The sequence below is a fragment of the Mastigoproctus giganteus genome, chromosome 14, assembly GCF_048544385.1.
Source record: "Mastigoproctus giganteus isolate SK-2022 chromosome 14, ASM4854438v1, whole genome shotgun sequence".
Classification (NCBI taxonomy): domain Eukaryota; kingdom Metazoa; phylum Arthropoda; class Arachnida; order Uropygi; family Thelyphonidae; genus Mastigoproctus; species Mastigoproctus giganteus.
This window is the reverse complement of record NC_143588.1, coordinates 89,173,710-89,191,889: the sequence shown is the minus strand read 5'-3', so window position 1 is coordinate 89,191,889 and position 18,180 is coordinate 89,173,710. Positions and strand designations below refer to the sequence as shown.

General features: G+C 37.1%; 1 protein-coding gene across 2 annotated transcripts in view; it reads right to left on the bottom strand.

Annotated features, from left to right (window-relative positions):
* LOC150075332 (chitinase domain-containing protein 1) overlaps window positions 1-17,197 on the bottom strand; it is a 104,896-nt gene extending 87,699 nt beyond the window's left edge. The window contains exons 1-2 of one of the 2 annotated variants that reach the window (XM_090388263.1): window positions 17,157-17,197; window positions 2,175-2,320 (exon numbers count right to left, since the gene is read on the bottom strand). In XM_090388263.1, coding sequence (XP_090244389.1) covers window positions 2,175-2,279 — 105 coding nt within the window. In that variant the 5' untranslated portion in view covers window positions 2,280-2,320; window positions 17,157-17,197. Of the gene's footprint in view, window positions 1-2,174; window positions 2,321-16,918; window positions 17,097-17,156 lie in introns of those variants that run through there. The other variant, XM_090388262.1, reaches the window with a different exon arrangement.
* Window positions 17,198-18,180: the final 983 nt, after the last annotated feature.

Genomic DNA, 18,180 nt, shown 5'->3' with positions numbered 1-18,180 from the left:
CAACATGCACGTGTTGACGGTTTTGCTTCTTTGAGCGATAAAGCTATGATTCCGATACCATCCACAATTGAAATGGCGCCTCCATAGCCAGGTGGGAAGGAGCAGCAGTGCGTAGCACATGCTTCTTGATTAGACCGGGCTTCAAGCCCGTAACCACCAAATTTGGAGGATGCGGAAAGGTCAGGGAATGACCACCGCATATCCCGGAGCAATGTGGCTTTAGTTGCTAATGCTCCTAAAAAAAAAAACCAAATAACAAATAAAATAACAATTGAAATATGTTTCCATGCCTCCATCACTACAATAGATTCGGAATCAATTTTTTCCAAAATCCATTGTAACAATTTTCTGATGAAATGAATTTTAAAGGTAGATATAATGCCTTGATCTAATGGCTGAATTAAAGAAGTTGTATCAAGTGGTAGGAACATTACTTCAACATTTGAATGACTTAAATCTTTTGGATGGCCTGGCATGTTATCCAATAGTAATAAAACTTTGAAATCTAGATTTTTCCACTTAAATAGTTTTCCACAGCTGGCACAACAATTTAGAATCCATTGTTTAAGTAAATCAGCAGTTATCCAAATTATGCCTAATTTCCTTAGGCATAATTTAGGGCTGGAATTTAATTAACAACAAAGAAATTATTCCAATACGCTTCTTAAGAACAATGTTTAGTAATACATACCCAGAAAATTTATAAACAATCAAATAAAAACCAAAATAATCTTAAAAGTTACAAACTGCACTTCGAAGTCACAAATTTTTATGGTCTCAAACAAGCACAGAACCTAACACAAGGATTTCCCAACAAAATAAAATACAGGGATTTCCCAATTTTTTTTTTTTTTTTTTTTTCCATAAGGACTAACGAGTTAACAGTGGGAATTCACAAAAAAGAATGCAAATGTTGAAAAATTACATCCAACATAATAGTAAGTTTTCCCTACACAAAACTCAAAAATACCGTTTTATGCACGGTTTGTTACAATTCTCTAACCGTGTTATACAGTGTTGTGCGAATCAAAATGTAACCGTGTAAATACAGTGTTGCCTGTATTTATAATATCACACTTGTCAAATGAATGTTGGAAATTTCCAGATATACTAGTCAGTCAGATGTACTGAGATGTTTACTTCCACACGCAAAATGTTGACCACGCAAAATATCAATTTTGTCCAAAGAAAGATTTCACAAAAAAATAATTTAAGTGCCAGAAATAGACAAATTTATGATCCAAATGCAGAATTAATTTCTTATTATTTACACTTAAACATAAAAAATTTGCTATAAATATTACAGTACAAATTTATGTATTACATATAATTTGCACATAATTATAAGCAATGGCTATAACTATGAGCTAGAAAAAAGCAAAACTTTTTTATTAAGAAAAAAAACATTATCTTTTAGTGGATATTTTTATTAATCTCAGAACTACACCTATTTTACTATAGGTATGATGATTGAGACCTATAGTGAAAGAAGTGTGGTTGCAAGAGCCATGATTCACAGAACTTCCCTCGGCAAGATTACTTATTTCAAAGTACCAGGAATGCTTTGATTCTACCAAATCAAAGCATTCCTGGTACTTTGACTCTTTGCTTAGTTAAAAAGTTAACAAATATAACTGTTGAATATAAGTTATTGTGCCATAACACGATTAGATCCTAGAATATATCTTCTTTAAGAATCAATTGCAATTATTACAAGTTACCCAAACATTTTGCAGTGGCACACAGTCTCGCAACTAGAGAAGTTAGGTCCACGATTTCTTTTACACTGTGTAAAAAATACTCTGTCAATCACCAAATGGGCTATAAGAAAAAACTGCACACAAGATGAGATGTATGCACATACACACTAACCTATTCCTTGAGAGATGCAATTTACTGTTATGAAAAAAAAAAAAGATAATGTAAGTAATCTCAGCATCAGTAATTAATTTAAAATATGATGGTTATTTTTTTAGATATCTGCATAACAACTAACAGTTCAACCTTATGGGTGAACTAATTCCTCGGAACTAGTTTCAGGTCATTAAACAGATTAATAAACAAAGTAGAAAAGTAAACTAGAACTTATCATTAAAGACATTTATTATTACATTATGTCAAAACTGATATAAAAATTTAGAATTAAAATACATGGAAAGGTTGACAGTATGTACCTCATTTTTGCTCCTTTTACTTCCTCTACTACTTTTTGAGAGAGTAGCTTCTGAAAGCACAATATGAGCAACAAACGATATCACAGCAATATTAAATAACTGCATTGGGGCAAGGCTGCAAATAAAGGCCTATCATACGAAAGTTCCTATACAAAAAAAAAAAAAAAAAAAAAAAATTATATAAAAAGCATTATTTTTCTTTTACAAAACAAAGAGCAAACAATATTTAAATTTCTTATAAAGTAGCCAAGGTTTTCTTTTTGCATACTTCTAATTTTATTAGTAAAATACAAATCAAGTAGTTCTCAAAAAGACTTCCTAGTTATCAAACCACAACAGAGCTATAAACTCTAATCCATCATTCATATATGAATACTCCAAGCACTGCTAATAATACATTATGCAACCACTGTGCATTATTAGACACATAGAAACAAAGTGGAAACCAAAAATTTCTGTATTCAATGTGTGTGGAGCACTAACCACATGTAGTGTAGCAGTGCACTGTTAGATACTGCTGGACTAATTGATTGTGAGTTGATGTGGCAAGATTTGACCAATAGGATGTTGCATTTTTGTGAAAGTGGCATTTAAGCATTTTTTTCTTAAGTGTCTTGCAATTTTTGTAGCCAAGTAAGATGGCAAATGTTACGGAACAGCAAATCTGCATAAACTTTTATCATAAAGCAGCTTTGGGGATTTACGAATTGCTTAAACAAGCATTTGGTGATGACGCTTTGGGTAGAGCATAAACTTTTAAATAATACTGACACGTTTAAAAGGCAGCCAAACTTTGACTAAGGATTCTGAGCACTTGGGTCATCCATTGTCAAGTTGGACTCATGAAAACATTGAAAAATGCATCATCCATGAGGATAGACAGTGCATAATTAACAACATTTGTGAAATTCTAAACCTATCATATGGTAAATGGTGAAGCATTTCAACTGGAAATTTAAACAAGAGATGAATTGCTGCAAAATTTGTGTCCCGTTTGCTGAGTGATGAACAGAAACAGAACCAGCTTTCTGTGTACATGACCTGCAAAGACAGGCCAGAAAGGTTAGAAACTTCCTTACCAGGGTCATAACAGGAGATGAAAGCTAGGTTTATGGTTATGCTAAAGCAACAGTCCTCCCAGTGGAAGAGTCCATCATCTCCATGTCCAAAAAAAAAAAGGCAAGGCAGGTCATATAAAACATTAAGAGCATGCTGTGTGTGTGTGTGTGTGTGTGTGTGTGTGTGTGTGTGTGTGTGTGTGTGTGTGTGTGTGTGTGTGTGTGTGTCAGAAGTAGAAGGGAATCACCAAGAAAGCAAGAAGAGAAGAATGATGATATCCAGCTCAGGATCCTGGGTTGGCCAAGCCCATACTCACTAGATGTGAGCCCCTGGGGTAAATGAGGGAAAAGTTCATCGGGTATTCCTTCAACCATGCCAAACTGTAAGTCACCAGTTCTACATCGGGGTCCTAAAGCTTTCGAGGGAAGAGGCCAGGAGAAAAAGCCCAGACAACTAGTACACTCAGAATTCGCTTCTTCATTACAAGGTGCCAGTCTACATGGCTTCGTGAGTTCAGCAGTTTTTAACCAAGAACAAAATGACAACAGTCCCACACCCTCCCTATTCTCCCAACCTGACCCTCTCTGACTTCTTCCTCTTCACTAAAATGAAAATTCAGTTAAAATAACGAACATCTGAAGACAATGCAGAGATTCACGCTGAATCACAGAAAACGTTGAGGGTATTACAAAACAGAGTTCCAGAGATACTTAAAACAGTGGGAGAAATGTTGGGATCAATGTATAAACTGTGGAAAGGATTACCTTGAAGGGGTTTTTCCAATCCCAAAGAGCAGCGCAATCCATTCACTGGAGAATTACCATCCTATCTGCCTTCTGAACTCACTGGCAAGAATTCTAGACACAATCATTCACAACCAACTAATGTAATATTTTCGACACTTCATCTGCGACAGCCACATGGCTTTACAAGGGCTGCTCAACTACCACTAATCTTCTTGCTATCTGGCAGCAGGTTCTAGTTCTAAATGCTGTCGATCTGGGTGGACAGGTTTATGTGATCTACACTGACCTAACTAAGGCTTTTGACAGTGTCCCTCACTATCATCTTGCTAAAAAAATTAAGTCAGTATGGAATACTATATTTTTCCATTTTTTTTCCATTTTTCCATTTAAAGGAGTACCACAAGGATCATCTCTTGGGCCTCTTTTATTCACCATCTTTGTCAATGATCTACCACATTTTGTAGAGAGAGGTGGTATTGAAATTTCAATGTTTGCCAATGATGTGAAACTTTACTCACAGATCAGCAGTCAAGCAGATGCAGATAACCTAATGGTGAAAAAGTTGAGAGTAGCTTGTAGGTTATCTATAAGCTGCTCAACTTTTTCACCAATTGGGTTGCGTTAAATGGTCTGGAGGTTAATCCTAGAAACTGCTCCTCAATTTCTTTTGCAGGTTCGAGGAAAACTAAGATTTTAGTTAAACATCAAGGATATTCTGATTACCAGAGTTTCTGAAGTTAAAGATCTGGGAGTTACTTTCCCCAATGGCTGTCAGTTTGATAAGCATATTAAGAATATATAAAACCAAGCGAAAAAACAAACTGGCTTCATCACATGGCAGACATACCGATTTAAAGATCCTCAGTTCTCTGTGCATTCAAAGAAACGGTACTCCCTATACTGGAGTTCTCTGCTCCTATATGGAACCCACATTATGCACATTTGATACAGCAAATAGAATTGCTACAAATGAAATTCATCCATTATCCCATGTTTTACCAGCGAATTTTCTACCCGAATCTCTGTTCCTACTTCAATCATCAATCTCTGGAAACTCGGCAAACTGTACTGGATCTAAAACAGTTGTATCACATCTTCTCTGGCTCTACCGACCTGCCAGATCTTCTATGCCACATTGATTTGCACATACCAGTGATGGCTACCAGACAGAAGACTACTTTCTACATCAGTAACTCCAGGTTAGAGACATCCAAGAACTCCTTCTTTAAAATAACTATGGCACTCATGAACAAGTATAATTTGACAGGAAAGAGTTTCACAGAACTATCCAGAACAAGTTGGCTGGTTGACAGAGCTCAAGATGAAAGATGTCCTCATCAATTGTGTGTGTGTGTGTGTGTGTGTGTGTGTGTGTGTGTGTGTGTGTGTGTGTGTGTGTGTGTGTGTGTGTGTGTGTGTGTGTGTGTGTGTGTGTGTGAGAGATGATGTCTCCAGTATTGCCTGCTCTCTGTAATTCTCTTCAAGATACTGAACCAAGGATGTCACATATACCGTATTTTTATTTCCATGAATTGGACTTATCCCATTGGAAATTAACTATTATTGCAGTTTGTCTGTTATTCTGCTATTTATTTATATGTTAATGTACAATCTTTGTATCTTCCTGTGTATTTTCTGCTCTGTTATATCTGCTCTGTAATATTCTTTAACTTGGGTGCATACCTGTTGTTAATATTTTATGTTAATAATAAATAAATAAATACATCCAAGAAATCCACAAAAGGCTTGCTAACATGTGAGTGAATAACCCACAAATTCCAGTCAACATCTGGAAAGTTAAAATCCTGCATTATGGGACATTCTGATTTGCTGCCCCAATCTATATGGCGAAGCCGTAGCCTAGTGGTCGGGCGCGCGGGTGCATAAGTACACGTGCCTTGAGTGACTGGGGTTCGAGCCCGTGACTACTGAATCGGTGCTGTTTCTTGTATTCTGTTTATCTTGTGAACTGCTCTGACTGTTTGGTCATCCCGGAGTATAAACAGAAAAATTTATTTAATTTATATCACTGTATAGCTGTTTAGTATACTTATCACAGTTATTAGGACTATAACAAACTCCTACTCTCAATTTTGTTTTCCAAACCGACTCAACATTGCAATCGCCAACCCAAGTCAACTGGATGTGCTGCCCTAGATTTAATATTCTTCTTAACTGAGAGCATAACCCCTCCACCTCTCCTGTATACACTGCATACACAGTGTATACAGGAGTGTATACAGGAGTTACTGTATACACAGTATTCCTCATATTCAAATTCAGCATTACTTGTCTGAGTGATACCACATCTCTGCTATTCCTACATTGCTATTCTGCATTGTAAATAAATTTGATGAATTTGAAGTACTGATTAATTCAATGACTTAATCAGTACTTCAAATTCATCAAATTTATTTACAATGCTCCCGGCATTATGTAAGAACACATGCATGTGTTCTTACTCTTAGTTACTCTAACGCGGCCCATGTAGTAATTTGTTCCACAATGACCAAGAGCAGACATCTTGCTTTCCAGGCTGCTGCATGTACCAAGGCAAGAAATACTTCCACTCTGCCTGCAGCTCTAGTTAAACTATTAGTTTGTATATTCCCCCAAGCTAGCAGTTTTCCAACCCACCTATCCCTACCTCGACAGCATCAGCAAACATTCTTGCACCTCTTCTATTTAAGTGGTGATATGATTGAGATGGATAAGTCCTTGAATGGTTTGAGCATGCTCAATGCTGATGGGATTCTTCCTCTTGTCCAGATTAATTGCCTGAGGGAACAAATTCAAATTGAGGAAAAACAGTTCTAGAATAGATGTATGGAAAATTGCCCTTAGCCAGTAGGTGGTTGATTATTGGAACAAACTTCCATCTGTCGTGGAAGTTGCTTAAATAAATTCAAGGCAGAACTAGACAAACATTTGAAGTGAATGGATGGGTGAAATAGGAAGGGTTTTTTTTTTTTTTTTTTTGGCTGATGCCATGTAAGCTTGCTTTCTTGCATCATATGCCTCTACTAATGCTAATGCTAAAGTGTATCCCAGCCCTGTAAAAAGTCTCTCCTGTTAACAAGTACACACCACACTAAGAAAAATTCTACCCCATTAGCCTTGCACATTCTCTCCAGGGTCTAACTGATTGACAAGGCTCTCAACATAAACTCCTTCCTATCGTGTGTGGGCAGAATTGCAAGACACTTTCAAATTTCATCCTAATTGGTGACTTTTTTGCCAACATTGCCCTGTGCTTGCTAAGTAAGTCCTCAGATCTCTTATGCTTTATATCATTAGTGCCAACGTGCAGAACAATATCGCCTTTTGTGCCCTTAAAAGATGATATTTGCTCTGGAAGACATACTCTGGTCCTATTCCACCTATCCTTCTTGCAGAACATATTTCCCATTTCCCTGACAATAGTCACCAACAATAACTAACTCTTGTGAGATCAGCACATTCTACCTTGAAGATTGCCGCTGTGTTGTCTGATGCACAAGAGTGAGCTCTGACATTGAGTTGGGTAGCTGAGAGCTTGATAATGGAATCAATAGATAAAGAAATAATGCAAGATCAACTTCACAGGAGTAAAACCATAATGCAATCAGAGCTTGCCTCACAATCTGATTAGCTACTACGAGGCTACAGTTATTACAGTAGTTATTTCTTTGAATAATTTCCACATCAATACACTATGGTCACTGTCACCAAAAGGTTCTTTACTTGAAGATTCCTGATACATGATGAATCACTGATGATAACCAGATCAAGAATATTGCTCTCTCTTGTTACTCCTGTAACACAGAAAGTTCATCTGGGAAACCAAGAATGTTCTGCTATTGAGCAAGCAGCCATCCCATAAGTTCCAATCAATATTTGGAGAGTTAAAATCCCCCATGATAAGATATTCTAATTAGCCTCCTTACTCTTTCTCTGCATAGTTGTTCATTATACTCATCACAGTCAACTGGCGAATAATAGACCTAACACTCATTTTGTTTTCCCAGTTTTGCAGTGGTAGGTCACACCAGACTGACTCAACATTACTGGCAACTCTACTAGTTGTAGAGTTGCCACCTTCAAAAATGAAAAATACCGGACACCGGACAAAAAAAAAAAACTTTCAGACAAAATTCTTTAATATGTATGATAAAACTTTTTTTTTACATAAAACATAATTTTATCCGGTGTCCGGTATTATAAACAAATACCATGTACCCTGTAGGCAATTTTTTGGGCAAAACAACAGGCCATTATTTTAGTTTTCACCTTTTACCTAAAGTCAATAAAAAAATATCAGATAGAGGGGTAAAAATACTGGACAGGTGGCAAACCTAACTCATACTCTTTTAAAGCCTGTGTGATGTGCTTCCTAATCAAAAGCATTACTTTTCTCCACCTGTCTTTTCTATATGCATTATAATCATAACATTTGAATTTTGCATCCCCAGAATCATGCTGACCACAGGGGCTCTCATCTGACGAGTATGAGCTTGGCACACCTAGGGTCCTAAGCTGGATATCATCATTCTTCTCTTTCTTGGTGATTCCCTTCTACTTTTGACTCTCTCTCTCTCTCTCAGGGTAACTCGGGAAATTTTTTTTTGGCTGGTGCAGCATAAGCCTCAGGCTTCCTTGCACCATGTAGTTAATAATAATGTCATCATGTATGACATTAATTATTATTATTATTTAATAATGCTTAAAAATACTTAAATTTATATACTATACTCTTAGCATTAGTGTATTAAAAAGTAAATATGTGCCTGTTTGCATTTTTAGTAACTTTTATATAGCCCATATAACTGCTAGTCTCATGTAGACCCTCATCAGGCCTTGTATGTCAAAATGGAAGCAATGCAAGAATCAACCCCACCTCTGCTATATTAAATTAGTATGGATATTCCCAAACTAAGTTTACAACCACTTAATACTATCCTTGACCACATCAGCAAATATTCTTGCCCTTCTTCTATTCATGTGTATCCCATCTCTATAAAAACAGTCCTACATATTAAAGAGCCCTGGACATGTTGAGAAAAATTCTACCCAAATGAAACTTGTACAACCTCTCCAAAGCAGTAATTAACAAGGCACTCATCATAATCTCCCTCACCATGTCTTGGCAAAATTATTGACACTAATGCCTGCTTAATATCATTAGTACCATACATTAGGTACAACAATGTCACCTTTTGCACCCTTAGAAATTATAATTTTTTGTCTACAATATCAACATTTTTTGCCCCTGGTACTACTGTACCTATCCTTACTGCATCAAATATTCCCTGCTCCCCCTAACAACAGTCACCAATAACTACCTCAAGTAGGACCACCACGTTCTGTTTGATAGTAATAATAACAGTATTTACCATATAGTGCAAGGAAGACACAGGCTTTTGCTGCACTGACAAAAAAAAAAAAACAACCAAGTAGATAAGAAAACACAAATTATATGCTTCCCTCCTCACATAAGTAAATATCCAGTTGACCTTTAAATTTATTCAAACTGTAAGCCTCAACTACTGCTAGAGCAACTTGTTCCAGCAATCAGTGACTTGCTGGCTAAAAGAAAACTTCCTACAATCTAATCTAAACCTCAACCACTGTAATTTGAATTTATGACCCCTAGTTCTAAAATTCTTTAAAACAATGAAAATTCCACCTTCATTCATTTTAATAATCCCACTCAGAGCCTTATAAACCTCAATCAGGTCACCTCTGAGGTGCCTGGTTGCCAAGCTCTGTAGCCCACATAATTGGAGTGTCATACAGTTTCCTCATATGATTGTCCTTCTGCCAACAAATGTGGTCTTACAACTGTCTTATACAGAATTATGACCTCCCTATCTCTACAGGATAATGTTGATAAATCATCAATAGGACACCATGGGCTTTCCTGGCTGTGCGTTTACACTGTTCAGAAAACTTCATCCTACCCGTATTGTAACTCCTGGATCCCTTTTCTCCTACACTGTTTTTAATTCAAACCCAACAAGTGTATAACTTATTTGTGGGTTTGCTATTCTCCAAGTATAAGAAACTACATTTAGCAGCATTAAACAGCTTCCACTTCTCTAACCATCTTTGAAATCAGTTCAAGTCAACCCGGAGTACTGCTTGGCACTGAACACTAACAACTCTACCAATCTTTAAATCATCTCCAAATTTTGACCTCATGCCTTCTATCCCTTCACCGAGATCATTTATGAAAATGACAAATAACAGTGGCCCAAGAACTGATCCTTGAGGGACACTACTCCTGATATTACTCCAATCTGATGAACATCCATTAATCACAACCCTCTGCTTTTTGCCCTGCAGCCACCCATCTTAGAATCTTATCAGTGATCTCAACCTGTTCATGCTTATACAGTAACTTCCCATGAGGGACCGAGTCAAATGCTTTGCTAAAATTCAAATAAACTATATTGAAATTATTCCCTAAATCCAACTTGTGAGTAACTGTGTCAAAACAGCCTACTAAGTTAGTTACCTAACAACATGGCTTTGTTAAGGTTAAATCAAAAGTCATGTTGAGTGTACTTCTGAATGCCATATCTATCGAAATGTCCCTGGATTGCACTCTTAATCATTGCCTCTAAGATTTTTCCTATCACTGAAATCAAACTAACTGGTTTGTAGTTACCAGCTTCACTCTTAGAACCGCTTTTATGTATTAGCAATACATTGGCCCTTCTCCAAACCAGTGGAATCTCTCCTGAGTCCAAAGATGCCCTCATAATTAAACTCAATGGTTCAATGCACTTCCTTGCGCTCTCCCTCAAAACTTGAGGGTATAAGTCATCAACTCCAAGAGTCTTACTTGTCTTTATGCTCCAACATTTTTCTAATAAATAATCATCTGTAATTAGGACATCACTAATTTCATATGGCCCGGCCTCACTTGCACAGCCTCTTCTCAGCATTAAGGGTCTTCAGTAATGATCGATGCAAAATAGATTTCTTCTTTGTTGTATTCACATACACGAAAAATTCCTTATTCCCATTCTTTGCTCTCTTAACCAATGCTTTCTCATATGCAGTCTTGGCTTCTCTGCCATTATTTGTACTATTACAGAGCAACTTGTACCTGTTGTAAGCTTCAATACTTTCATTGCTTTGTAACTCTGAAAGAAATTTTTGCACTTCTATTGGAATGAGCAGCTATTATTATTTATTATTTGGTTTTTAGGAGAATTAGCAACTAAGGCCATACTGCTCCAGGGATATGCGGTGGTCATTCCCTGACCTTTCCGCATCCTCTGTATTTGGTGGTCACGGGCTCGAACCCCAGTCTGATCAAGAAGCACGTGCTATGCACTGCTGCTCCTGCCCACCTGGCTACGGAGGCACCAGGAATGAGCAGCAGCAGACTGGAAAGCAAGGTGTTGGGGATTTCTAGTACTGGTAGTCATCATGGAACAAGTAAACACATGGGCTATGTTCGGGTAACTAAGAGAAAGAACAGTTGCATGTATACTTGCATTCACACCAATGCTGTGAGCATAGTAAATAAATTCGATTAATTTGAAGTGCTGGTCAAGACATCAAAGGCAGATATTGTTGGGATATCAGAGAAGTGGTGTCACAGAGATATAAGGAATGCAGAATTTGAATTTGGGGGGTACAATGTGCACAGAAAGGACGAGAGGAGGGGTTATGCTGTTAGGAAACATAAAATCTAAGGAAGTGCACACAGTTGATATGGGTAGCCAGTGCAGTGTTGAGTCAGTTGAGTGAGACATAAGCACTGGGAAATCAAAAATGAGAGTAGGAGTGTGTTATAGGCCTAATGACTCTGATGAAAGCAACAAACAACTGTACAGAAATAGAGTGGTTCAGTAAATCAGAATGTCTTATAATGGGTGATTTTAACTTCCCAGATATGGACTGGAACTCGCATACTAGCAAAACTCTCGTGGAATTAATGGATGACTGTTTTCTACAACAGCATGTTTGAGAGGAAACCAGAGGGAGTAAGGCTTGATCTCATTATCAGTAGTCACTATTCATGCATTAAAAAACTGAAGATAAAGGATCACTATGTGGCAGTGATCACAGTGTACTGATGTGGAATTTTCTTAAAGATGTAACTACCATCAGGAATAAAGAAAAGGGTTTTTGCTTTTGTAAAGGTGTCTACTGTATAGTGGTCTAAGATAATTTTTAAATTCTATACAGTGGGAACAATTGTTAATGTTACAAACAGCAAATTCTAAATGCAAAACATTTAACGAATTAATACTGTTCAAGGTTTAGGCATAAATGGATGTCAGATGAACTAATGAAACTCATGGCAGAGAAGAAAAATGCATGGGAATACATATAACTTATCAGGTGACACAGAAGCCTATCGTAGATATAAGACAGTCTGTAATCAAATTACAAAGGAGGTTAGGCAAGCAAAGGCAGATTACGAGAAATCATTTGCAGAGGATGCAAAGAAAAACAGAAAAGACTTCTTTACTTATGAAAACTTCTAGAAGGGAGGGGATGAATCAGATTGGTCTGCTTGATATCGATGGTTTGACTGTTGACGACCTTGCTCAGGTAGCTGACAAACTGAATGAGTATTTTGCATCTAAATTCACACATGAGAAATTCTATAGAAAAGAAGGGGAGGCCAGAATTTCATCAAACTCTAATAGAGAGCTAAATGATTTTGTAATAACTGACAGCAGAGTCAAAAAGAAATTATTGAAGTTAAACATAAGAAAGGCAACTGGGCTGGAGGAGATCTATCCAACTATATTAAGGGAGGCAGCAAAGGAAGTATGCAAACCGTTAGCCATAATTATGAGAGCATCCTTGGATTCAGGGGAGGTCCCAACAGACTGGAGAACTGCAAAGATATCCCCCATTCAGAAAGGGGAGTCAAAGGGTGACAAGTAATTACAGACCTGTTAGTTTAACTTCTGTTCCATGGAAAGTAATGGAGTCACTGGTTAAAGAAGCAATGCAGGATCATCAAGGCAACACTTCAATTACAGTTCTGACACAGCATGAGTTTGTTAAGGGGAAATCTTGCCTGACCAATTTGATTAGATGTTATGATATGGTCACAAGGAACTGGATGCACATAAAAGGCTGTCGTACAAATTGGAGCAGAATGGCATTATGGGAAAGTTGCTTCTATGGATAAAAGGATGGTTGAGTGGGAGAAGACAGAGAGTGGTAATAAATGGACATTTGTTTTGGACTAATGTTATTAGGGAGTCCCCCGGGGTTCAGTGTTGGGGCCATTGTTGTTTTCTCTAGGTATAACAGGCTTAATGTCCAAGTTTGCAGATGATACAAAGGTTGGTAGAGTTGTTAATGACAGTAACGACAGTATGCTGCTGCTGCAACAGAATCTGAGTGGCAGTAACCCCAGAGTAATGTATCAACTGTGCAGTACTACACTCAGGATAGTGGAGAATAAAAAAGCCCTGAGGGTAATTGTGCAGTCAGATATGAAGTTTTCTGGGCAGTACAGACAAATTGCCAGTTAAGCTCATAGGGTTCTGTCAATGTTATACAGGAACTTTGATAGCAGGGATAAAGAGGTGATTATCCCTTTGTATAAGGCAATGGTCAGGCCACACCTTGGGTACTACATACACTGCTGGAAACCTAATTTTAGGAAGGACGTAGAATGAGTATAGAGAAGGGCAACTTGATTGGTGAGAGGAACAAAGGGGTGCTCTTACCAAGAAAAGCTTAAATTCTGCAAATTGCAGTCTGGAGACTAGGCAACTGGGAAGTGATCTGACTGAAGTGTATAAGGCTTTGAATGGTTTCAGCAAGCACAATGCTGAAGGGAAACTTCTTCGTGCTCAGATTACACACTTGAGGAAGCATAAGTTCAAACTGAGAAAAGAGAGTTCCAGAATAGATATGCAGAAATTTGCCTTTAGCCAGCAAGTGGTTAATTTCTGGAACAACTTCTATCTGTTGTGGAAGTTGATAACTTAAAAAAAACTGGACAAACTTTTGGAGTGGATGGATAGGTGAATGGGAATTGTTTATTTTATTATTATTTTTTTTGTTTGTTTTGTTTGGCTGATGCTGTATAAGTTTGCATCATATGCCACTACTAATGCTAATGTGCAGTCTCCACTCAATTACATGGTACAATAAGATGCTGTTCTCAGTGACATGATGCTTTAAAATTTATGTAGTCCCAATTCATAGATGAGAGAAAAGGAAAGGCAAACTTCATTTTTTTCTCACAAAAATATGCATATTAAATTTTATATAAACTTTTCCCACACTGTATTATACATAGATGGGATCTATCCAGTTATATTAAAGGAGGCAGCAAAGGTAGTAAGCAAACCCTTAGCCATAATTATGAGAGCATCCTTGGATTCGGGGAAAGTTCCCTAGGACTGGAGATGTGCAAAAGTATCCCCATTTCACAAAGGGTAACATGAGTATTACGAACCTATTAGTTTAACTTCTGTTCTGGGGAAAATGATAGAGTCATTGGTTAAAGAAGTATTGTAGGATCGTCTAGACAAGATTGCAGTAATAATTCAGACACAGCGTGGGTTTGTTAAGGGAAAGTCTTGTCTGACAAATTTGATTGGATACTATGATATGTTTGCAAAGGAACTGGATGCAAAAAATAATTCTGATATCATATACTTGGACTTCAGGAAAGCTTTTGAAACTGTTGCACATGGAAGACTACTGTAAAAATTGGATCAGTAAAAGGGTGGTTGAGTTGGAGAAGACAGAGTGGTAATCAATGGACGCTGCTCTTCGTAAACTAATGTTATTTGTGGATTCCCCCAAGGGTTCGGTATTGAGCCCACTTTTGATTTGTATATTTATCAATGATATTGATGAAGGTATATAAGGCTTAATATTCAAGTATGCAGATGATACAAACGTTAGCAGGGTTGTTAATGACAGTAATGGCAGTGTGCTACTGCAACAGGATCTAGAAAATTTGGGCAGATGGGCTGAGAAGCAGCAACTGAAGTTTAACATTGAAAAATGCAAAGTACTGCATATGGGTAGAAGTAACCCCAGAGATACATACCAGCTATGTCGTACTACACTTAGGGTGATAGAAAAATTAAAAAAGCCCTGGGAGTAATTGCGCAGTCAGATACGAAGTTTTCTGAGCAGTGCAGACAGGCTGTAAGAGCAGGTCATGGGGTATTGTCAATAATATAGTAGGGAAAAAGAGGTGATTATCCCTTTGTATAAGGCAATGGCTAGGCCACGCCTTGAGTACTGCGTACAAATCTGAATGCCTCATTTTAGGAAGATGTAGAGTTGCTTGAGTGAGTACAGAAAAGGGCAAAAAGATTGATGAGGGGAATGAAGAGGTCCTCTTACCAAGAAAGGCTTAAGTATGTTCTACAAATTGCAGCATCTGGCAACTAGGCACCTGCGAGGTGATCTGATTGAGGTGTATAAGGCCTTCAATGGGTTTAGCAGGGCTCAATTCTGATGGATTTCTTCCTCTTGCTCAGATTATGAACCTGAGGGAACATAAATTCAAATTGAGGAAAGACAGTTGTAGAACAGATGTGCAGAAATTTGCCTTTAGCAAGCAGGTAGTTGGTTGCTGGAATAAACTTCCATCTGTCATTGTGGAAGTTGATAGCTTAAATAAATTCATGGAGGAACTGGACAAACTTTTAGAGGGAATGAAAGTGTGAAATTGATTTTTTTTATTTTTTAGCTGATGTTACATAAGCTTGCTTTCTTGGCATCACATTCCTCCACTACTACTACTATACTTTTATAAATATGTATTAGATATATAAAGAAATTTACAGTTTTTTTCACATGTATGAAGAGTTCTTTCAATTTAAGGGTGATTAGCTGGGAAATTTTATTTTCCAAACCACCCTGGATAATTGCGAGTATACTGTACAATTGCATATTTGCTATCTAAAGTTTATGAATGGTCTTGGATATAACATTAATCCTTGAATAACCATGTTGGATGATCAAATCAACCAATTCAGCAAAACTTGAAAACTGGAAAAACTTGTGTGAATTTTAGAATTCACACAAGTTTTTCCAGTGACTTTTTTTTCTGCCAGGGATTGAGCCAATTTGGATTACAAAGGGCAGAAACATTTTTCAGCTTTTTTCACACTATGACTGAATTAATCGGTCTCCAGTGAAGGTTGTCTGACAAAATATCCTGTTTTTTCTTCTGTCAAATTGGATGTTCTAAAAGTAATGTGGCCCTCCAAGTGGATTAAAATCCAATGCTGCATATTTGCGCTAAGCAGTGAATAATGAGATCCACAGACAATTTGATAACAAATCACTAACTGTATCAGAAAGTAAATTTAACACAGCTAAAAAAAATTTTCAGTTTATAACATCATATTTATGAAATTTAATTGGCATCATACTAGCACCACAGCATGGCAAAGAGGCAGATTGGGTAAGAGCCCACATCTGCTTGCACTTTCAACTGCCTTATTGGTACATATGAAAGTTGTGTGTTGTTGGAGAAAAGCCTGCTAAAGCCAAATATGCTGAACCAAATCCGATCATCAACAATAATTTCTAACAAGGTCAAAGAGAAGTGGGGACATGAAGACCATCTGGTCTGGACCACAAGTTCAAAAGAGGCCTCAACTGTACAGATAATGTTATCTCAATTATTTGTGCATTTGCGCAGAAAAAAATATGAGAAGCATTTATTAAATAAAAAATATTAATTCAAATTATGTCCCATTTTCTTGTGCATCTTCCTCTTTTAATTTTTTTTTAAAATTATTATTATTATTATGGCCGGTAGCCTGAAAAGCTAGCAATAGCAGAGCCTCTCTGGATCGCTCAGAGAATCTCTCTCATGTATAACCTTTAAATCGCTTTTAGAACGTGTGCATCCGGATGCACACGTTCTAAAGGCGATAGGAAATATACTTGCACCCCAGGGTACATTACTAAAACTTTACATAAATCGGTACTTACTCTGAGATATGGTCATCTACCTCTGTCCACTAAATTTATTAGACATGGTGATGAGTTGTAAAAACGTAACGCTAAGCAATAAAAAAAAACAGCTTCATGTACAAATGATATCGCTGATAAAACATTTAAAAATTGGTGCCTTACAACTGCGTTACTAAAGATCAGCCGATATTTTTCATTAAATCGCAAAATGAAATTCATTAATACAAAACAAAAGTGCCGAAACAAATCCGATTACCGGTAATAATTTTATTCCTTCCATACATTGCATAAAAACCAGTACACGCACTGCAGGAAAAAATCCTGCACCTCCCTCTAGTATCACAAAATTTCACATTCAAATAACCGAATAAATAAAAAAAATTAGGCACACAATTATTTATTACAATTTATAGAATACTGAAGTAATTAATATTCTGGAAACTTTATTTTTCATTATGCAAATATTAGTTCCATGTACCTACGCATTTGATCCCAGCCTAATTCTAACTAGATTGGCATATGAATTCAAAAACATATGAGCTAGTTTTGCTCTGTGTCACATCACCAGGGCAACAAGATTGGTAAGGAAAACGAAGGGGTTCTTACCAAAAAAGTCTTAATTCTACAAATTGCGGCGGCTGTAGACTATGCACCTGCAAGGTGATCGGATTGAGGTGTATAAGGTCTTGAATGGGTTGAGTACGCTGAATTCTAATGGGATTCTTGATTCTTCCACTTGCTCAGATTATGAACCGCGGAGGAAATAAATTCAAATTGAGGAAAGACAGTTAGAACAGATGTGCGGAAATTTGCCTTTAGCCAGCGGGTGTTAATTTCTAGAACAAACTTCCATCTGTCGTTGTGGAAATTGATAGCTTAAATAAATTCAAGGAGGAATTGGACAAACTTTTAGAAATAATGGATGTGTGAAATTGTTTTGTTTTTTGTTTTTTGCTGATGCTACATAAGCTCATATGCTTGCTTTCTTGAATCACATGCCTCCATTACTACTACCACTACCATACGTCTGACCAGACTTCATTCATTTCTGGATGCTGTCTTTACGAATTACTCTAATGCGTCTGTTATATCGTTCGGTGATTCCTTTCTGAAAACCAATCACACTCCAGTCATTCCCAACGCAATTGGTTGTCCATCACTTCCTTTACAGTAAAAGTGGAAAAGGCACGGGTTCGAATTCAGTCGATTACGAGAAAGATTTTTACGGTTTTTTTTTTTTTTTTTTTTTTTACCAAGAGGAGGAGTTAGTGGATTTCAGG